Source organism: Canis lupus, chromosome 12 (assembly GCF_048164855.1).
Source record: "Canis lupus baileyi chromosome 12, mCanLup2.hap1, whole genome shotgun sequence".
In the NCBI taxonomy this organism is placed as follows: domain Eukaryota; kingdom Metazoa; phylum Chordata; class Mammalia; order Carnivora; family Canidae; genus Canis; species Canis lupus.
Genome location: NC_132849.1, coordinates 30,503,453 through 30,525,699, shown reverse-complemented (window position 1 = coordinate 30,525,699; position 22,247 = coordinate 30,503,453). Strand labels below are relative to the sequence as shown.

General features: G+C 44.8%; 1 protein-coding gene across 3 annotated transcripts in view; it reads left to right on the top strand.

Annotated features, from left to right (window-relative positions):
* NCAPH (non-SMC condensin I complex subunit H) overlaps window positions 1-22,247 on the top strand; it is a 43,589-nt gene that overhangs the window by 9,144 nt on the left and 12,198 nt on the right. For 2 of the 3 annotated variants that reach the window (XM_072770337.1, XM_072770335.1), the window contains 10 exons: window positions 4,631-4,853; window positions 5,012-5,102; window positions 5,753-5,845; window positions 6,121-6,259; window positions 6,563-6,687; window positions 13,419-13,608; window positions 14,782-14,873; window positions 15,600-15,805; window positions 20,111-20,259; window positions 20,741-20,847. In XM_072770337.1, the coding sequence (XP_072626438.1) occupies window positions 4,684-4,853; window positions 5,012-5,102; window positions 5,753-5,845; window positions 6,121-6,259; window positions 6,563-6,687; window positions 13,419-13,608; window positions 14,782-14,873; window positions 15,600-15,805; window positions 20,111-20,259; window positions 20,741-20,847 (1,362 nt within the window). In that variant the 5' untranslated portion in view covers window positions 4,631-4,683. Of the gene's footprint in view, window positions 1-1,105; window positions 1,176-4,630; window positions 4,854-5,011; window positions 5,103-5,752; window positions 5,846-6,120; window positions 6,260-6,562; window positions 6,688-13,418; window positions 13,609-14,781; window positions 14,874-15,599; window positions 15,806-20,110; window positions 20,260-20,740; window positions 20,848-22,247 lie in introns of all 3 variants that reach the window. The other variant, XM_072770336.1, reaches the window with a different exon arrangement.

Sequence of the window (22,247 nt, the reverse complement as noted above, 5' to 3'; positions counted from 1 at the left end):
GTGAGGGTGGGTGGGTGCGTGGGGGGCGCCGCGGGCGGGAGTCGGAGCGAAGCGGGCAGGCAGGGTCAGCGGGCGGACCCGAGCGCGGGTTATGGATATTCTTGGCCTAGTTGTTGGCCTTGCGCTCCGCTGGCCGAGTGGAGGAAGGCGAGGGGAGGAAGAGGCGGGAAAGGGGGAGGGGTGTGCCCGCCAATCGGTAAGCGGCTTGGGGCGGCGTCGGGAGCGCGCGTGGGGCGATCCCTACTCCTCAGTCCCTTTCCCGTGGGCTCCCACGCCGTGTGAGGTGCCTCTCTCTCGAAAGGTGGTTTTCCTGGGGTACACTTGAGTTCACAGCCCTGAAAGCGTTGTGATTACTGCTGAATGCTTAACACGCACGCATTTATCTTTACATTCATTCTACAAGCATTGAGCGCTCCCTTTGGGCTAAATCCTCTGTCAGGCGCAGAGATATAGTAAAGAACAAAACAGAGAAGATCCCAGCTTTTTGGAGCTTGTATCCTAGTTGGGGAGACAGTAAACAAATGAAATAATTACAGATGAGGCTGAGTGTTGTAATTGGGAACAGCAAAGTGAGGGGAGGGGCCCCTTCAGGTTGAGGATTCAGGAAGATCTTACAGCAGACTGGGGAACTTGTTCTAGGCAGTGGGAGCAAGTGCAAAAAAAAAAAAAAAAAAAAAGCCAAGCGGGGAAAGAAGAGCCTGGCTTGGGTTAGGACTGGAACATGGAGACTGAACAGTGAGACTGCTGAGACCTTTTACCTTGGTCTTGGTAAAAGGTCTGAAAATTTAGAGTTATATTTTGGATATGATAAATGACTTATGTGAGAGACAGGTGAAGAGGTAAGAGTTTGACCCTCAGGGGAGTGATATGGGCCGCTCAGGGAAGTGGCCTGTAGACTCAAACAAATTTGGACATTATCATCATATAGATGGTAAAACCATGGGAACAGGTGAGAGCTCAAGAAATACCCTATAGGGAAGATGCTCCAAACCAGCATTTTGAAGCTAGACGGAGAAGGGACAGCTTGAAAACTCTCTCAGAAGAGAGTGGTATAGAAGCCCGGAGTGTTTCATGAAGCACTGGTAGGGGTTTTCATCTGTTTCAGATGCTGCTCAAGCTCAAGAGAGATAAGGCCTGACAAGTAGCAGTTGGATTTGGCAACATGGAGGTTGTAGGTGATTGTGTCAAGATAGTTTTCATAAAGTGGTGGGGACGGTAGCCAGACCATAGGGGGCTGAAAAATGAATGTGAGATGAGGTAGATGGAGAAAGTGTCTTTGAGCTCAGTGACCACGTGAATGAGAGAAACCAGAGAAGGGATAGTCCAAGAATTCAAGCATGCCTCTGATCCCCATCTTGAGTTTCCCTCTTAGACAAATTCCTCCTTCATTGCTTCCTATTTTTTTTTATTTTTATTTTTTTTTTTTATTTTTATTTTTATTTTTTAAATATTTATTTATTTATGATAGTCACAGAGAGAGAGAGAGAGAGGCAGAGACATAGGCAGAGGGAGAAGCAGGCTCCATGCACCGGGAGCCCGATGTGGGATTCGATCCCGGGTCTCCAGAATCGCGCCCTGGGCCAAAGGCAGGCGCCAAACCGCTGCGCCACCCAGGGATCCCCTGCTTCCTATTTTTTTTTAAAGTCTCCTATCAAGGTCCAACTCCCCTCCTCTTGAAGTGCCCTCATCCAGATAGTAACAGGTCCTCTTTATTCAATCTCTAAGAATGTCTCTTGCCTCCTTTCCATTTCTTCTTTCCTTTCTTTTGTTTTGACCTCAGGTGAGAGGTATGTTGACTGTACTCTTCAGCTTGTGGAAAGCTATTGGGGAACACGTGAAGTTCTTCTCCTTGTATTTTTTTATCCCTACATACCACTTCTGTTCCCTTCCCCTTACATGGGCAGACATTTAGTGTTTATTGTATATCACTTTATTTTATTTTTTTTACTTTATTTTTTAAAAAGATTTTATTTATTGAGAGGACAAGCAGTGGGGGAGGGGCAGAGAGAGAGGGAGAGCAAGTGGACGCCCTACTGAGGGAGGAGCCCAACTTGGGCTTGATCCCAGGACCCCCAAGATCATGAACTGAACCAAAGTCAAACAACCAACTGAGCCATCCAGGTGCTCCTGTATCCCTTTATTTTTAGTGTGTTCCTATGAAATATGTGTTGCATTATGGGTTTTTGTTTTTGTTTTTTTAATATCATCAATTTAGAACCAGCTGAGACACACTTTCTTATTCCTGTTTGGGGGATGAAGAAGCAAATGCTTAGAGCATTTACTTACTTAAAAGTTCTCCAGCTAATGGGGTGCCTGGCTGGCTCAGTCTGTAGAGCATGTGACTCTTGAGCTTAGAATCATGAGTTCAAGCTCCACAGTGAGTATAGAGTTTACTTAAAAAAATTCTCCAGCTAGTAAGTGATGGACCTGGGGTTTGAAGTCAAGCCTTTTGGTTTTTTTTTTTTTCTTTTTAAATATTTTATTTATTCATGATAGACACAGAGAGGGGAGGGGGGTGGGCAGAGACACAGGCAGAGGGAGAAGCAGGCTCCATGCTGGAACCTGACGTGGGACTGGATCTTGGGACCCCAGGATCACGCCCTGGGCCAAAGGCAGGCGCTGAACCGCTGAGCCACCCAGGGATCCCTGAAGTCAAGCCTTTTGATTCTTAAATCTGAAAACTTTCCTCCAAAGTCTCTCAGTTCCTTCATCTCTCTCCCAGTGGTCCTGTTTCTTGTCCTACCAAAATAGACAATAGCCACCTGCTACCATAGTCACACTCTAGACCTTGTCATTATCAGTAGCTACACCACTCTGTCATCTCAATTTTAAATATCCTACTTCTCACTACCACTCCTATCTTTCCAACTCCCTCTTTGTTCCCTGATCCCAATAATTCTAATGATCTTTTGACCCAGCAGATCTATATTCTTTGCTTTTCCCTGTCCCTCATGTCTCTCATGTTCTTGTTCCCTTCCTTCCTTAGCTCACATTCCATGGTCAGTCAGTATAATCACTTTTCATACACTCATAACCCCTTGCCCTCTTCTAGCATATTTATACTTCCTTGACAAAATCACAACCCTGATTAATTCCAACTCTGCCTTAGCCCCTGCTTACTCAGTGATCTCAAGGGGATCCTAAAGCTGCCCAGCAGTTCCTTGCTCATCTAACTCACCTTCTCCTAGCTGACTACTCTATAAATTCCTTTCTCTCCTGAAATCTCCAGTACCTCCTGCCTGGCCCTCAACCCTTAGCTACTGAGTTTTTGGGTTTTATGGTCTTATTTTACTAAGAAAAGCATTCCAAAAGGAACATCCACAATTCACCATTTTGCCTGCTCCCTCACCTGCTTCTGTGCCTATGTTGTTTGGCTTCCTTCCTATTGCTGTGGATGGGCTGTCCGTGATCTCGGGAAAGGTAGCCCCTTTACCTGCTTGAGTGTGTTGTTCAGCAACTTTTACCATTTCTTCTGCATGATCTCTGAATAATGCCCTCCCCACTCCCCCATCCCTTGCCAAAGATGTCTGGAACATGTGAATATGGTATCATACATGGTAAAAGGGGTTTTACAGGTATGATTATCTTGGATTATCTGGGGGGGCCAGTGTGATTACAATGGCCCTCATAAGAGGGATATAAGAGATTCAGAGTCAGAGAAGGTGATGTGATGACAGAAGCAACAGGTTGGAGTGATGGGAAGAAAGCAGGCAGCCACTAGAAGCTGAAAAAGGTGAGGAAAGAGATTCTTTCCTAAAGCCTTTGAAAAGAACACAGCCCCGCTGACACCTGGATTTTAGACTTTGACGCCAGGACTGAAAACATTACATTCGTATTGGTTTAAACCACTATGTTTGTGGTTATTTGTTATAGCAACGATAGGAAACTAATAAAATCTGTTTCATTCTTTCTACTAAGCTGGGGTTTTTTCCATATTAAAATTAATTTCTCAACCTTACTTCCCCTTCAGCTGCTTCCCTCCCATTTTTGCCCTTCCTTTTTTTTTTTATTTTTTTTTTAAGATTTCATTTATTTATTCATAAGACACACAGAGAGAGGGGCAGAGACACAGGCAGAGGGAGAAGCAGGCTCCATGCAGGGAGCCTGACATGGGACTCGATCCTGGGTCTCCAGGATCATGCCCTGGGCTGAGAGCGGCACTAAGCCGCTGAGCCACCCGGGCTGCCCTTTACTCTTCCTTTTTACAGCATAAGTCCTTGAAAACCTTGTCTCCATTTGCTGTCTCCAGTTTCTCTTCTCTGGAATCTAAGCCCATTTGACTTTCTCTTGCCCCTCCTACTCTAGAAAAACTGTGGTTGTCAAGGTAACCAATCACCTCTAGGTTGTTAAATCTAATGATTGATTCTCAGTCCTTCTCAAATTTGACCTCATTGCGTACCTCATTAATTTGACAAGGAAGCATCAGAAACCACTCACCCCACAAAAAAAAACTTAAACAGTAGAGGAATATTAGCGTTGGGAAAGATCTTGGTGGAAGATGTGCAGTGAAATTCCACCCTATGACAGGCCCCAAGCCCCGCTTTAGATCTAGGAAATAATTCTGTGATACGTTTCCTGAGCAAGGGTTCTGTTCCATCACGGTTGGCCATAATGAATTTCTTCTTTTCAGAAATCCGTGGGCGCCCCCTCAATGCCTCCTCTCCTTCAGAACGGGTGTTCTCAATGGCCCTGCCCCGGAAGGCCCCTCTCAGTACTCCTGGCACCCCTGTCCTCGAAGACTTTCCCCAGAATGACGACGAAAAGGAGCGACTGCAGCGGCGGCGCTCCCGAGTCCTGGACCTACAGTTCAGCGCAGACTCGCCTCATTTGCTAGCCTCCCCTTCTGGTAGTAGGTGCGTGCCTTCTGCGCTGCCCACATGGGGTGGCCGCCTGCATTGGGTTACATGGGCCCAGCATCTCTACAATGCCTCGTGGGTTTGGGGTCTGGAGTTTGAAAAGTTAGAGTACCATGGATCCTTGACAGAGTTTTTTGGTTTTGGTTTTCTTTTAGGAATATTGACATTTCAGCCACGATTCCTAAGTTTACAAACACACAGATTACAGAACATTATTCCACCTGTATCAAACTGTCCACTGAAAATGTGAGTATCTGCTGGTGTATCAGTGAAGGTTTTGCAACTTGATCACAAGGGAAATCTAGCCTTCTTGATTCTGTGGAGAATGTGCTATTGATAGTAATTGTGTGCTTTCCTTCTCTAGCTACTCTTTTCAGTGCTGATGTTTTTCAGTATGCTTTTACTGTGTTTTTTGGGCCTTCCATGCTCTTTCTGGCAAGTTACCTGCCACCTGCAGTGTATCTAGAGAGGTGGCATTGCTTAGGGGTTGATAATGTGAGTTCTGAAGCCAGCCTCTGTTGGAATCCAGTTTTTGCCATTCATAAGTTCTATTGCCTTGGCAAGTCACCTAACCACTCAGGGTCCTTTTCCATAAAATGAGAATTTGAATAGTTCCTGCCTCATAGAGTTGTTCTGAGGGTGACTCCCTTTGTGTGTAGTGCTTATAACAGTGTTTGCACACAGTATAAACTCAAAGAGGTTAACTCTCTAGGTTGTCAGAATGAGGAGATACGTGTATGAATTTAGCTGTGTTACCAAGTGTTTATGGGAATTGATACCTGTGGTGAGATGTGGGCTGTTACTGTATAGAAATGTAGCTTCCTCTTTTAGGGTAGCATTATTTACATGAGCCTAGGCTGTCAATAATAAATCTTTCTGCACTTTTCTGTTTTCAGAAAATCACTACCAAGAATGCTTTTGGCTTGCACTTGATTGATTTCATGTCAGAGATTCTTAAACAGAAAGACGCCGAACCGACCAACTTTAAAGTAAGAATGCTGTTGTTCATCTTCTCTTGCATCTGAATTAATGATGATTATTTCTGATATTTAGCACAGCACTGTCATTGAATTCTGCAAATACACTGATCAAACACAGAGAAGATATCTTTCTGTTATATTTTGTTTATTCCCTGTCTTAGGGGAATCTTTGTCATTTTTTTTTCTTAAAAGCAAGTAAATATTTTATGAAGCTTGCTGTGTTTTGCTTATTCAGCAGTTCCTTTTTATGTACCCAGTGAATATACCTCTGTTTGTTGGACCAGGTGGCTGCTGGCACTCTGGATGCCAGCACCAAGATCTATGCTGTGCGCGTGGACGCTGTCCATGCTGATGTCTACAGAGTCCTTGGGGGGCTGGGAAGAGATGCAGCATCTCCAGAAGAAGCAGAGAGCCATGATGCAGGTATATGAGTTGGGATCTGGATTTAAGGGGCGCTTTTTAAAAAATATTTTATTTATTTATTTGAGAGAGAGCACAAGGGCAGGATGAGAGGTAGAGGGAGAAGTAGACTACCCACTGAGCAGGGAGTCCGACATGGGGCTGGATCGCAGAATTCCGGGATCGCGACTTGAGCTGAAGGCAGACACTCAATCACTGAGCACCCAGGTGTTCCACTCTTTAGAGTTTTAAAGAGCATGAGTTAATAAGTTTAGATACATGCCGAAAAACAATCCTTGCAGGACCTAGTCTTATTTCTTCTTTCAGATACAAGTACTACTAAAACAGGAACAACCAAAAAGGCCCAAAAGCCAAAGAAGAAGCACTCCTACAAAACCATTGAGCAGAATGTAAACAATCTCAATGTCTCCGAAGCAGATCGGAAGTGTGAGGTGAGGAACTGTGTGCAGTGTGGTCTCTGACTAATTCAGAGCCTCAGCAGCTGAAACTTGGCAAGGCTACGCCTGCCTTGCTGGTATTTATTTGCTTGCTTGGGCCTCAAAGGAGTAAAATATATAAGTCAATTATCATCCCTTAGCTTCATGGTGAAGACTCAAGGGTGTAAGTCCCTGCTTTTCCTACAGTATTTCAGGATGATTGAGTAGAAAGAGATGGCAAATCCCCGAGAATTCTGATTAATGAAGCCATTATTTTTCTTTCCAGGAACATGCAGCAGAGATTATGATAGCCTACATTTGTTGTGCATTTACTGGGTGCCCTGTGCTGCTTTAAGCCTGTGAACCAAGTTACCTCACTTAGTCCTCACAACATTCTTGTTAACATTTTCTGAAGAGGTTATCAAAGTACAGGGCTCTTATGTAACTTGCCCAAAATGATGCAGCTTGTAAGTGAGCTAGGATTTGAATCTAAGTGGCCTGGCTCCATAGTCCTTGCTCTAACAGCTATATGATCTGATAGATCCTAAGGAATCTACTTAAAGGAAGCCAGAGGCCTCGTTTATCTTTAGCATAGTTAATTTAAAGCAACGGTGTTGGTACAAGCTTTTTAAAAATTTTGCTGTTAAAAACAGTATCTCCGTGAACATCCTCGTACATACTGTCTTTGTGCTCTTCTGAGAGTGTATCTCTAAGAACATTTTGAGTCATGGAATTTCCATTACTGTCAAAAATAGGTTGTGCCAGCCTTCTGTCCCACCAACAGTGGACTTGATTACTCTTTTCTCCTACCTCTACAACATTTGTAAATGGCATTTAAGGTCAGACTAGAACTGATCACCAAGGGAATGAGTGTATGTGGGAAAAGGACAGCCTTGGGATACCCCAATCTTAAGAGTTCAGAGAGCCAAAGAAGAAACCACCAGTAGGTAGGAGGAAAACCAGGAGAGTGTGGCACCCAAATGAAAAAGTGTCAGGGAGGAGAGAGTGATCAGCCGTGCCAAAGTGGCAGTCTGGGGCTGACAGGGAGCTTGGAGAAGACTGTGGAGCTGAAACTCTGACCTCCAGGGAAGGGATGCTGCTTGGCTGGTGCTAGTGTCCCCGAGTTTGGAAGAGGGGTTCAGGACCCAGGACCCAGCCCTCTGAGGAGGGCATGCTGGTTGGTACTGGTGTCTGTGAGGGGCACACAATAAGGCTGGTTCTGTGAGTGTGAGACAAAGTGCAAATTGAATTCAGCAAGTGCTACAGGTAGGGTAGGAAGCCCTGTTGGGTGACAGGAATAGGAAAGCTACAGAAAGAAGCAAGTCCCTTCTGGCTTGCAGTCTCTCTCTAGTGCCCCCTCTTGGTGGAGCCCCCTGGGAAGGCCTGGCAAAGCCCAAATACTGTCCCAGAGCCAGTATCACAGAGCAGCTGATAGAAGGTATGTTGGGGCTGAGAGGCAATAGCTTAATAACTGGTAGAGAGGTAAAGTGTCAGCATTTTTACTTACAAAAAGGTTTGGGAAAAAAACAAAAACAAAAAACAAAAAAACCCAAAAAGGTTTGGGGTGGGGGTGGGGTGGTGGAGAAGGAAAGCAATGGGGAATCTAGGTAAAAGTTACACAGAAGTTCTTATTACTATTTCAACACTCTTGTATGCTTGAAATTTTTCATAATAGGGGCAATCAAACGGCAAGAGAGGAATGAAGGCAGTATAGGCTGGTCTCTTGAAGAGTTTTGCTGTACATTTGAACAGAGTAATTGGTGGCAAAAGTAGGGGAAAGTAAAGTCTTAGAGGGTTTTCTTGGTTTTTTTGTTGTTGTTGTTTTGTTTTGTTTTCTTAATGGGAAGATTAGCAGCATGTTTACTTATTGATGGCAACAGTCTAGTGGAGAAGGAACAATCTAGAATCTAGTGGAGAAGACAGGAGAGTTGCTCGAATGGAGTCCTTGATCCTGTGAGAAGGGAAGGGAATGGACAGCATTGACAGAGCTTGGCTAAGGAGCACTTGTGGCTTGTGAGAGATGGATGCAGGAGTGCACATATGGGAGCATTCCAGGTATTCCCTTCTCGTGTCCCCCATTGAAAAGGAAGCTGGATCATTGACTGACTGAGTGTGGAGGAAGAAAGGTAAAGTTTTGAAGAGAGAAAAAGGTAGGAGGGTGAGTGAGTGAATGGACTGGGGAACTGTAGTTTGCTTGCCAGACAACATTCAGGGTTCATCTGCGGGCCATGGCAGGTAGACTTAAAGTGAGGTCAGTCAGTGTAACTTTGTATGTTTCTCCAGCCATGGTCATCTGTGTGGGTACAAGCATGAAGCACGCAAAAAGTTGGATTTAACACAGGACTGTGTTTTGCTAAGTCAGAGGAGCACTGAAGTGAAGAAAAAGGGAGTGGTTACGGTCGTTGCTTATGGAACTTCAGTCAGGAAAAGGAAGGGGGAAATGAGGCAGCATAAAGCCATATGATCAGTGGATTGTAGGGCATGGTGGGTCAAAGACTTCTTGGTGTTGGACCAAGAACACCAATCTTTTTGGACAAGATTGTGTTGGCTGGAAAGAGGAGGTGGTTGCCACGGGCACTTGGAATTGAGCATATGGAGAGGCTGTAGTCATGGTTATGATTCAGTTCAGACAACAGGCAAGGGAGTGAAAGACAGGAGATGTGGTATTCATGCTGGGATCTCTTGAAGCCCTGGGGTTTTCACGATGAAGCTCACGGCCATTGAAGGAGAGGATATCAAGGAACTGAGAGGCCAGCATGTTGGATGGATCAATATATGCATGATGAATCCACCAAAAACTATGACAGCAATGAAGTTGGAGAGTAGTAATGAGCCAGGAGCTAATATTAAAATCTTCCAACAAGAGGGAAGGCCTGGGGATTGGAAGGTGATCAACACACAGATGGGCAGAGTGTAGTGGGGTCTGACCTTATTATATTCAAAGCGGAGGGTTTTAGGACTTGGGAAGGAGAATAGTCTGGAAGCAGTGATGGGGAACTCACCTATCCCACATGCAGGCCAGCAGTCAGGGAGCTGCAGGAGAGGAAGCAGCCACAGTGGTGAGGCCTGTGGGGAAGCAGTGTCCTTGGGCAGGCAGCATTTCATTAGAGTAGTGCTCCTTTTGTCATTTTCTTACCCAGAATGGGCCTTTTTAGGTATTTTCTTCCTACCCCACTACCCTTTAAATTAATTATTATGGAATAAGATTTTATCAGCTAGTGTTGAGCCTTGGAAAACCACAAGTAACTATCATTTCTAAGATTTCCCTACCCTCCCCCAAGAACTGGTTTTTACTCCCTTGAGAATGATACTGCCTCCAATTAAAAATGAATGAGTTAAAGCTGGTAGGTGGAGAGAACCTTCAAGAATGAAGTGGAGGAATATAGGGAATTTCTAGAGGGCCCTGGGGGGAAATAGCCATTGTTAGCCTACGGAGATGGGGACCAAAGAGGGGATGTCAGAGCTGTATAGGTTTTAGACCCTGGGAAATGTAGAATCCTGTGGGATCCTAGGTCTTTTATAAATAAATTAAATAAAGGGAAATGATGAGATTAGTCCTGGTGGTCTCATAGCAGATGATAGTGGTAGAGGCAGAGCACACAGGGGGCTAGGAGTGAGGGGCTTTGACGGCTTCACTCTGAGTGATGGGGCGGTTCTGCTTTGGCCTTGCTTGGCCGCTCCAGCCTGTGCTGGTGTGAGGACAATGTGTGGATGGGTGTGGAGGGGGTCGAGAAAGGTGAAATGCCGAGGCCAAGGCCAAAGAGGGAGGAGGGAAACGAGTTGCAGGCACTTTGTGGGGAGGGAGTTCTGTTTATCCATATGTCAGAATTGACCTTAGGTAGTACCACATTTGGAAGCATATGATGTGAAGTTCAGATCCTGGTTCCACTCTCTTAGCTGTGTGGCGCGGGAAAAGGCTCTGAATCTCACTTTGTTAAACTGTAAAAACAGGTTAACGCTAGTTCTGTCTGCATATGGGTTTTGTGGTAGAGAATCTGTCCCTGGCAAAGTGCTTCATCCATGGTAATATGTTGTATACCCCTAAAGAGGAGCCATATAATTCTCTCCCATCTTCCCTTCCCCTCTCCAGTTCTCCATGTTTTTCCTTCTTCTTAGATAATCTGAGCATTAATTTCACTGTCATTCTTGGCTTTGCTTCTGGTTCTGTAGTGAAATGTCAGTTCAACAGTATGGTTGGAAATTTTGTTTCCTTTTCTGACCAGCTAGACCCAATTCTGGGGAGCCTGAGGAGGCTTGCACTAACTAGCCTTGCCCATTATTCTAGAGAGAAAATGAGAGAGCAAGTGGTGCTGTTCCCTCTCAGCTTGTGATGGTCAGCCACATTTATGCTGCGTGAAATCACTAGTCTTTTTTTTTTTTTTAAGATTTTATTTATTTACTTGAGAGAAGAGAGATTGTGCACAAGCAGGGGGAGTGGCAGGGAGAGGGAGAAGCAGACTCCCCACTGAGCAGGGAGCCTGATCCAGGACTCAATCCCAGGACCCTGGGATCATGACCTGAGCTGAAGGCAGATGCTTGACAACTGAGCCACCCAGGTGCCCTGAAATCACTAGTCTTAAACACCAAGTACCCCAATCCTAGAAAGTTTTTTTGCTCTGTAATCCACCATAAACTTGTAATAACCCAAAGCCCAATTTGGAAGATAACCAAGAAGGAGGGATTGTCAGAGACCTAGAATTTGAAGTTTCAACTGTTTCTTGAACCTGTATTCTCTTGGAGATGGCATGGAAATGAGAAAGCAAATATTGTGTGGGTGTGTCTAGACCAGTTGAGAACTCTTGTTTGTGTATGAGCTGATCTGTTTTGGACACAGCTCTCTGTGTGTAAAATGTTTGCTGTCATAGGAGATTCCAACCTGATTATAAGCTCCAGTTCTTTATACCAGGAGCGCACAAATGGATACAATACAAGGAAGTTCAAGGCACATACTATAGGAAGTCAGAGTGGGTGGAGGTCAGAGCTTATGGAAGAAGTGAAATTTGAGCTTGGCCTTAAAGGAAAGGTAGGTATTTATCAGGTGGACATTGCCAGGCAGAGGCATAAACAAAGGCTGTGAAGCAGGAATGTTTCTCCCTAAAGGGAGCTGGACAGAGTACAAGTTTGGCTAGAGCCCAGGATCTACTCACAAGGCTGAAACAACCTTTAGACTTTACCATGCACTTTATTATCTACCAAAGGCTCCTTTTACTATTTTACTATTTACTATTACTATTTACTATTTCTCTTCCTCGCTGTGGACCCTTGTTTCAAAAGATTCACCTACTGGAGGTGCCTGGCTGACTCAGTCTGTAGAGCATATGATACTTGATGTTGAGGTCATGAGTTTGAGCCCCATGCTGGGTGTAGAGATTACTTAAGACACACACACACACACACACACACACACAAGGTTCATCTACCCAAACTGCAGTCACCAATTATTCAATTTCCCATCAAATAACTCAAAAATGTCAATCAGATCTAATTTATATGGAAGAACCATTGTTCTCTCATTGCATGATATAATTCTAGACAAAAGTGACGAAAATTATCTTAGTGTTTTTCAGCTTTATATTTTAGTGTTTACAGTTTCCGTGTTGACTCTTCAATATGCTAGCTTCACTAACTACCCACACTGGACCTCTCAGGGTATGGGGATCCAGGTGGGATGCCAGTGCTCTGGTTAGCATTTGAGGAAGGGAATGGGAATAACAACGCTAGTATTTTTAGGATAGGAAATGGGAGAGACCAGAGATGAGGGTTGACTCAGGCGTGGGTTGTATTGGTGGCAGTAGAGGTGAAGGAGGAAGGGGGATAGATGGTAGAGATCTACTGGGAGGAAAACCCACCAGGCTGACTGCCTGAGGGGTAAGGAGACAGGGAGAATGGAGGTGATGTATTTGATACTCTGGGGCTGGAACGATGGTGAGATGGGCTCATTGGAGGCGAGAGGAGAATCTCGGTTCTGGCCAGGTCAGGTTCAGAGCTAAGGGGGCCAGGAAAGAGCCAGAGAGCCACATCTCTTATCCTACCTGAGGCCCCTTCTCTCCACACTAGCTACATCCTGAAACATAAAGGAGACCTGTGAACCCAATACTTGCCCTCTTGCCACACATGCCTGTGTCTTGCTCTCTCCTCATTCTCGTGCACTGTCCCCTGTTCTACCTTTGGGATTGCTATCACCTGGCTCTGCCACTCCTGCTCCTTACCCCAGCCTTGGAGGCCCTTTTACAACCTCCCCTATGTTTTACCCATCCACCTAGTCCTGCTGACTCTGCCTGTCTTTCCCCTGAATCTCTTGGTTGTATTCCCCAAATCTGTGAAAATATTTCTCCCCAGAGAAATAATGGGATCTTGTGAACAGATCCATCACATAGGCTTTTTAAGTCCACAGAATTTGTTGTGATAGCATTCTGCCAGGCCCTTTGAAAACAGTGACTTGTGGGAAGAGACAACAGAAGGGTACCGTCCATGTGGATCATAAACAGGTTGACATAGTAGAAGCTGTGTACTTGAATGCTGTATATTTATTCAGCTGACCACACACAGTCTTCCTTTTCTATTGGTATCTGCTAAGATGAGATTTTACTGATTAAATAGAAAGTCCTTCCCCTGCTTCAGTCACATGCAGAGATATCTCAATTCCACATATGCAGTTGTGAATGAGCAGGGTCCAATGAAGGAGATTTTACATTTGCTTCGGCTGCATCCCATAATTCATTGGTTTCCTCTGGTTTTATGCTCAGATTGATCCCATGTTTCAGAAGACGGCAGCCTCATTTGATGAGTGCAGTACAGCAGGGGTATTTCTCTCTACCCTCCACTGCCATGACTACAGAAGTGAGCTTCTGTTTCCCTCTGATGTCCAGACTCTCTCCACTGAAGAACCCCTGGAGCTACCAGATTTAGGTTGGGTGGAAATGACAGATTTAAAAGGTTAGTACACATATATATTTTACTAGAGCATTTTAGTCATCAGAAAAGTTTCCACACAACTGTGGAGCATAATATGCCCATCCTTAGGTTGCTTGTTTAAATTACCCAGAAGGTTCCTCTGGAATGCCACATTGGGCATCCTTTAGAGAGAAGCGAACTTCTTCCTCTCTTGCAGAACAGAGTCTAACAATAGTAGCTAACGCTCACTGTTGCTCTTGGTCCGTATGTTCTCCATCCCTCACGTGACCCTGTTAGCAGCCAGCTCTCACAGGCATGTATTAGGGCTGTGGGCTAACCCTGGAATGTCGAAGTTTGGACTTGGGAAAGGGGCTTTAATAGGTTTTTGTTGAGCCAGAGAGGCCTTGTTCTTATTTGTTGCCAATCCAGGGGATCCTGAGGAGAAGACGACATTGTGAGTTATTTTCAGACTCTATTTTGGTGGTCTGAGAATGAACCTGTCTACTGTCAGCCCCTTTTACTCTCCCAGCAAGGGTTTTATTCCCCCCTCCCATCCTGCCTTCCACACCCACTTGGGGGGATCGTCTGAGAATGTCGTGACTAGCATGGGTGGGTGGGAAGGCCAGGCACGGGAATACAGTAGCTACACTTGCATGCAGTCATCTTTGTGTATTGTATGAAATTGATCCCTTCCCTTCCAGAACCACACAGATGTTAACAGTGCTTGTATTTCTCCTTTCTATTCTTGTCTAAGGTTTTCTAAATACAAGTGTTTTGTGCTAACGGTCTCTTTTCCAAGTTTATGGTCTCAACTGGGGCTTTAATTCTGTGAGGTAGCTAGTTTAGTTTAGGACTAAAATAAGTAATATGTTATGATTGGTTATGCAGTTAGTACACTTTAAGGAAGGGTTTTTGATTTCCCAACTGTAGCATAGGGCACAGAGTCCATTTCAGAGTCAAATGTCTATGCTTCAGGCTTCTGCCCTAATGTACTAATGCTTCGAGTGCCACTGTGGAGCCTACCTCCAGTGCAGGGGTGTGTCTGAGCACTACCCTCTCCCTGGGCAGAAGTCTGTGACCTGGAGCTTGGCTGCCAGCCAGCCTGTGCCACAGAACAGATGACTGAGGCTCTCTTTTCCATCATGCTGCCCTGGTCACTTTGAGGTGAAGGGAATGTACTCCATCCATACTCTTGCCATTTCCTGTCCTCTCCAGCACCCATGCAGCAGTGTGTGGAAGATGGCCAGATTTGCCCTTCGCTGGCTGGGTTCCAGTTCACAAAATGGGACAGTGAGACACATAATGAGGTGAGTTCAACTTTTAGACTTCTAAGGGTTCTGGGCATTTGTCCAGCAGCTCGTGGTTTCAGTGAGATGGCCCAAGTGAGAACCAAAACCGTGGCATCGTTTTTATTTAGCCAGGAGTACAGAAAATATTTCCCTTGGCATTTCTGTAGTGTCTAAAGCCTGAGGGATAGGAACGGAGGGTGAGGCAGCCCTGTCATTCCTGGTTTTTTTTTTTTTTTTTTTTTTAATCGGCTATCTCAGCTATCCCCTTGAACATGGTTAATTCCAGGCCTTTGGTCTTAGGCTGCTGTCAGGCTCAAGGAATTTCCTGCTCTTTGGGGTTGAGTCCCCTGGCACAGAGTTTCCTGAGAAACTGTCATGTGTAAAGCTTTCCTCTGTATATTTTTAGCATGGCCCCCTTTAGCCTACTTACTATCACTTCCAGAATAAATGGTCTCCATGGAAAACTGTTTTCTCTAAACAAGTAGTTAATGGATGTAGATTCCTGTTTCATGTTTTACAAAATGTGCCTAATGACAATACGCCTTCATCCTGTGCTGCACAGTATCAACTTCCTCAGCGCTTTACCCTCATGAGAACATGGACTCTCGGGCAGGGGGAGGAGTGGCTGGGGCCTGGAACCTAGGGCTGAGAAGGCACTTCTGGGCAGGCTGCTACTCCAGTGGTGACTGGGGTGGCTGTGGGAGTAGGGAGACCTAGAGAACCCCCTCTCTTTGTCCTGTCTAGTCTGTCTCTGCACTGGTTGACAAGTTCAAGAAAAATGAGCAGGTGTTTGACATCAATGCTGACGTGGAAGAGAGTGACTGCGAGGACTTCCCTGATGGGCCCGTGGAGGATGACTTTGATGTCAACGATGAGCCTGAGCACAGCATAGCCGGGGATCACACCGAGCTCAGGAACTGGAAGGAGTCCTGCCTCGCTCAGACCTGCCCGTAAGGCTCTCAGGGCCACGGAAGATGTTCCCAGAGGAGTTTTCCATTGGTTCGCAACAGATTTCTTGCTGAGACAGTCTCATTTCATTTCTGAGATTGGCTACCCTGGTGCGCTGGCTGTGTTGTCCACACAGGTTGAGCCATCCTGACTCACGGTGGGATCATACCTGCCTGTGAATGTTGGCTCAGCCACCTATTGGTGATAAAACTGATGTTGCAGGAGTTTGTAAGGATAAAATTAAAATATGTAAAGTGCTGGGGAAAAGTATGTGGGATATAAGAATTACTTCAGTGGTGGCTGTTGTTACCACTTGCTTTTTTTTTTTTTTTTTTTTTTTTTAAGATTTTATTTATTTATTCATGAAAGACACACAGAGAGGCAGAGGCATAGGCAGAGGGAGAAGCAGGCTCCATGCAGGGAGCCTGATGTGGGACTCAATCCCAGGTCTCCAGGATTACGCCCTTGGCCGAAGGCAGGCGCTCAACCACTGAGCCACCCAGGGATCCCACCACTTGCATTTTGGTAGCACAGAGCATGCTTTCTACACGTGATGTGTAGTCTGGCTTTTGGCTACATCACTTCATCTCAGTTATAGGCAGAAACAGGCTTCTGTGTTGCTTACAGAAATGAAGTGGCCCTTGCTTGAAGGGTCAAGCAAAGAGGAGGGGAGTTTTGGGTTAGCCAGATAGGCAGACCAGGAACAAGCAAAGCAGGAGAAACTAAATAAGCAGATAAAAACTGAGTGTATTGGGGAGGAGGAGAGGCAGTAGAATTGGTCTGTAGTGATCTCAATTTTTTATTACTCTTGTTGACCTAGAAGAAAATTAGTTATATGTACTTAAGAGGTTAGTAGCATTTTAATTTTGAACATGATTTGGAAGCGGGATCCGTAATCCTGTGGCATGAACAGGGTTGGGTGTAGGAGGTTCCATAAGACTACGACAGACAGTCCCTCTGATAGTTCCTGTGCTTATAGGAATCTTGTGATCCTGGGATCGGGGACAACCAAGCTGGTTTAGTATGAGGTAAAACCTTAGAAGTTGTTCAGGATAATTTGTTTGCTCATGTGGGAAATCTGGTAATGTCTCTTCAAACCTGAATAGAAGTTGACGGGCTAAACGTTTGGCACCTCAGGGCAAAACTCTTCACCGAGGACCTTTGTCTCCCTCCTTTCCTCTCCTGATTTGTACTGTTAGTATGCCTGCAATCTTGCCCCTTTCCCATCCTATCTTCCACAAAGTGAGAAATGGTAGACAGGTTAGTGGGTTGAAATCTGTTAATCCATACTCAAATGTCCGAGAACAACTGTCACTTCTCTTGACTTCTGAGGAACTGACAGTAGTAAAGGAGTTTAATCACTTCCATTTTGTTTTGAACAAATGTCTGTACTTCTCTTCCCAGTTTCAAACAGAATGGAATCCTAGGATCCATCCTACTGAGTGCATTAGGGTCAGGGCGGTAAGGTTCTAGCCTAAGGTTTGGTCCATCTTGAAATCCTTACCCTCGATGTGGCGCTGGCCTTTCCTGAGAGATCAGTAAGTATTTAAACTGCACAGACTTGACTCCACCGTGGATAGCTGTGAGATGTGGGACAGAGGCAAGTGATATCACCTTTTGGGGGTCTTTGTTTTCCCACCCACAAAATGAAGGCTTTGGTCTAGATGATAATAATGTCTGAGCTCATCGAGCTCTTTATTAGTCTAGCTTTATGCTAGACGCTGTGCCAGGGGCCTTATCCGCATTACCTCATGTAACTTACAGAAAATAGAAAATGTGATTACTTAAGCCTTGCAACAACCTTATCATTAGGTCCTGTTGTCCCCATTTCAGAGAAGAGGAAACAGGTTCAGAGAAGTTAAGTAATGGGATAGAGCTGGGTATCGCTCGGGGCCTGCATGTAATGACCTTTTGATAGTAGGCCCCACCCCAGAGCATATAACTGAGTCCCTGAGGCTAGGCTTTGCAACACATTTCCCAAACCTCCTTGGGTGATTGTAGTATGCACCAGGATTCTGAACATTATACTGGACCAAAATGTCTTTAAGGTGGGATAGGGCAGTGTTGCTTCATAAGTACCAGTGTTCTTTAGAATGCCCTGTGTTTTTTGGTCCATGGATGGCAACACTTAGACAACCGTTCACATCATACATTAACAGGCCAGGACTAACAAAGTGCTGTGTGTCCAGCTACAGCTTGAGCTCACTCCTTCCTGCAGCAGTGGGCCATGTGTGCTCTAGCCAGTCTCTCTGTGGGACAGGTGCTTGCTGGGGTTAAGGACCTAGTCTGTGGTCCAGGCCCACACCACAACCTGCTCCATGCATGCCAGAGTGAGGTGTTCTGCTCCGTTCTCTGTTCTGTTCCTGCGGAGTGAGGTACTATGAACCAGCTAGGAGACTTTTAGCCGGCAGGTATTTGTGTGAAGTGGTAAACTGGTGCTAACTTGCAGAAGGTCCCTATGGCTGGGGCACAGGTAGAAGGGATACTTCTCCCAGAGGGGAGAGAAGTGTGATGGAGGGGCAGGCCTTGAAAACTGGGGAGACTGGGAAGTGGGTTAGTTGTTGAATTGGGGAATTGGGACCAGTGGGGTGCTTGCAAGATAAAAAGGTTGGACTTCCAAGTGTCAGTGGCCTCAGACCTGCCTTAGCCCACAGATTCCCTCAGGGGATGGGAGCCAAGCTCTTTATAGCTTTGCCTATAAGTTCCCAACAAATTCCCAGCCTGACTGCCAAAACAGATGAGTATTGAGTGGAGATTCTACTGCAGCCCATCCTCTTTCTCCCTCTGGAGTTCACAGTGCAGTAGAGTGGTTAGTTAGTGAACACAGGCCTTCTACAGACTGGAAATGTGAATTCTTTTAGTATATTCTAATTTTTTAAATTAAGTTTTAGGGGAGCCTGGCTGGCTGAGTCAGTAGAGGTACCTGATTTTTTATCTCGAGATTGTAAGTTCAAGCCCCACGTTCGGTGGAAAGGTGACTTAAAAATCTTTTTAAAAAATAGTAGGGGATCCCTGGGTGGCTCTGCGGTTTGGCGCCTTCCTTTGGCCCAGGGCGCGATCCTGGAGTCCTGGGATCGAGTCCCGTGTCGGGCTCCTAGCATGGAGCCTGCTTCTCCCTCTGCCTGTGTCTCTGCCTCTCTCTCTCTCTCCCTATCATGAATAAATAAATAAATAAATCTTAAAAAAAATAAAATTAAGTTTTACACAATAAATATACAAATACAGTTTCCTGGTTTTGAGGTAAAGATTCTGTAGATAAAGCAAAGTCCTCTTTTAAAGCTTTTTGAGCTTACTCTATAAAGCTTGATGTAAAGAAGATTTATATTTATGGCTCAGTATAGATAAAAAGCCCCTCCTTATCTGAGGATTCCTTGTTATCTTTACCTTTAGAGGGCAGTATAGCAGCACTAACATACTTTCTGATGTGTCAGGCCTTTAGGAGAAAGCTACCTCGTAAATACTAGTACCTTGCAGAAAGGTTGAGAAACCAAACCCAAACTGCCATGCTGGACTGGCCAGTTAGGCTCTTCACACACAGCAAAGAATAAAGCTAGATGGCTTAACAGATTACATGCCTCCCCGCCAGTCATTTGGGGAACAAATTAAAATAACATTGGTGTCACTTTCAGTAGACAGTACAACTATTACTGGAGCCCTCACTTATGGAAGGATGGTAAAGGAGTGGGAGACTGTCATTTGTATTGCAGGAAGCCTTGTGTATGGGAAGGTCCTGAGGCTGCTTTAGAGAATTGTGTCCAGCTCCCAGCTCTGGCATTTTACTAATTGTAGTCTTATATAAAAACTGTTTTCTTGTCTCTCAAATGGGTAAACTTTCATTTCATGAAATACTTTAAAAATTTCTTGTATAACTATGATTATATTGGGATCCCTGGGTGGCGCAGCGGTTTGGTGCCTGCCTTTGGCCCAGGGCGCGATCCTGGAGACCCGGGATCGAATCCCACATCGGGCTCCCGGTGCATGGAGCCTGCTTCTCCCTCTGACTGTGTCTCTGCCTCTCTCTCTCTCTCTCTCTCATAAATAAATAAAAATTAAAAAAAAAAACTATGATTATATTATAAAATTAAGAGAAAAACACTTTCACAAAGTAAAAATCTAAGGAATTATAAACGATGAAGTATTTATATTGGACTTCCTCTTGGAAATGCTGCTCATCTGTGGAAAAGAGGGTAGGTAGAGTCTTCAGTTTCATCATATGCTGCTTTACATGTAACTGGCATGATTGTGTTATATATATTGACATGTACACAGTTGGGACGTGTAAAAACATAATTTCATTTGTGTTACAGGGAAGAAATGATACCTCTTGGGGATGGAGACATTAGGACCATGTGCCCTCTTTTGTCCATGAAACCTGGAGAATATTCCTATTTTAGTCCCCGTACCATGTCAATGTGGGCTGGCCCGGATCACTGGCGCTTTAGACCCCGACACAAACGTATGTACTTCTAAATGGAACTTAAAGAGATAGTGTCAATGGTCAGTATCCATGTGACTTCAGATGTGGCCATATGTGGAAATGACCATGGGCATACAAGGCAGGACTCTAGGCAATCCTCTTGAGTCCCTTCCCTCTTTGGGAGCTTTGTACTATTGCTCCATAAACTTATCCCTGAATAAACTTTGCTGCCCACCAAAAAAAAACACAAAACAAGGTAGTACTCTAGAACTCTGAAGCATTATGTGTTATGCATTCTTTCTTTGAAAAGAAGGGATTAATTAACATATTTTGTATTGTGTTTTGTTAGCAAGACCACAAATTATAAGGATGAAACTAGGTGTATGGTTTTCCTTTCTTAATACTGTTAATACTCAGACAAAAATGCTGAGCATTTTTGTGGTTCATAAGGGTCTTGCAAATGGGTAAATAATGTCCACCCAGAGGTGAACAGTATTGACATCTGTGTTCATTTCTGCAGATGATGCTTCCTCCAAATCAGAGTACAAAAAGAAGAATTCAAAGAAAGATTTTGAAATTGACTTTGACGATGATATTGACTTTGATGTGTATTTTAAAAAAACAAAGGTTTGTGCTAGATTTATTAGCATTTGTGCTTAAGTTACTCTTCTCACTCTTCAGATGATTTTTAAAGAATTCATTGCAAATTTAAGTTTTAGAGTAAATGAATGGTTTCATTTTCCCTCAGTCTCTAGGGGAATTGAGAAATAGTCCCAAACTCAGTGGCAGATAGAATCAGATTTAGATCCCTGGGTGGCGCAGCCGTTTAGTGCCTGCCTTTGGCCCAGGGCGCGATCCTGGAGATCCAGGATCGAATCCCATGTCGGGCTCCCGGTGCATGGAGCCTGCTTCTCCCTCTGCCTGTGTCTCTGCCTCTCTCTCTCTCACTGTGTGCCTATCATAAATAAATAAAAATTAAAAAAAAAAAACTAGAATATGAATAATGTCTAGCAAAAGCATTTTCTTACACAGAACTAAGAACTCTGACAGTAGGCTAGTGCTCCTCAATCTTTCCCAGGCTCCTTAAGATAATATATATATCTCAAATATATACAACAAACAAAATATGTATATATATATATTCATTCACTTTTAAGATTTTATTCATTCACTTGAGATAGCACAAGCAGGGGTTGCAGAGGGAGAGGGAGAAGCAGGCACCCTGCTGAACAGGGAACCTGATGCAAGCCTCCATCCCAGAACCTTTGGATCAGAACCTGAACTAAAGGCAGACACTTAACTGACTTCGCCACACAGGCACCCCTGTTTTGACCAATCTTAAAGATGCCTAGAAGGGGCAGCCCAGGTGGCTCAGCGGTTTAGCACTGCCTTCAGCCCAGGGTGTGATCTTGGAGAGCCAGGATTGAGTCCCACGTCAGGCTCCCTGCATGGAGCCTGCTTCTCCCTCTGCCTGTGTCTGTTCCTCTTCTCTGTCTCTCATGAATAAATAAATAAAATCTTAAAAAAAAAAAAAAAAAAAAGATGCCTAGAGGTGCCTGGATGGCCCAGTCAGTTAAATGTCTGACTCTTGATTTTGGCTCAGGTCATGGTCTCAGGGTCATGAGATTGAGCCCCATGTTGGGCTCTGCACTCAGTGGGGGGTCTGCTGGACATTCTCTCTCCCTTTCCCTACCCACCATGTGCTCCCTCTCAAATAAATAAGTCTTAAAAAAATTCTCCCTCTGCCACTGCCCCGACTCCTGACTCATGTGCTCTCTCGCTCTCTCTGTTTTTTAAAAAAAAAAAAAGCCTGGGGGATCCCTGGGTGACACAGCGGTTTAGCGCCTGCCTTTGGCCCAGGGTGCGATGCTGGAGACCCGGGATCGAATCCCACATTGGGCTCCCGGTGCATGGAGCCTGCTTCTCCCTCTGCCTGTGTCTCTGTCTCTCTCTCTCTCTGTGACTATCATAAATAAATAAATAAATAAATAAATTTTAAAAAATTAAAAAAAAAAGCCTGAACTTTT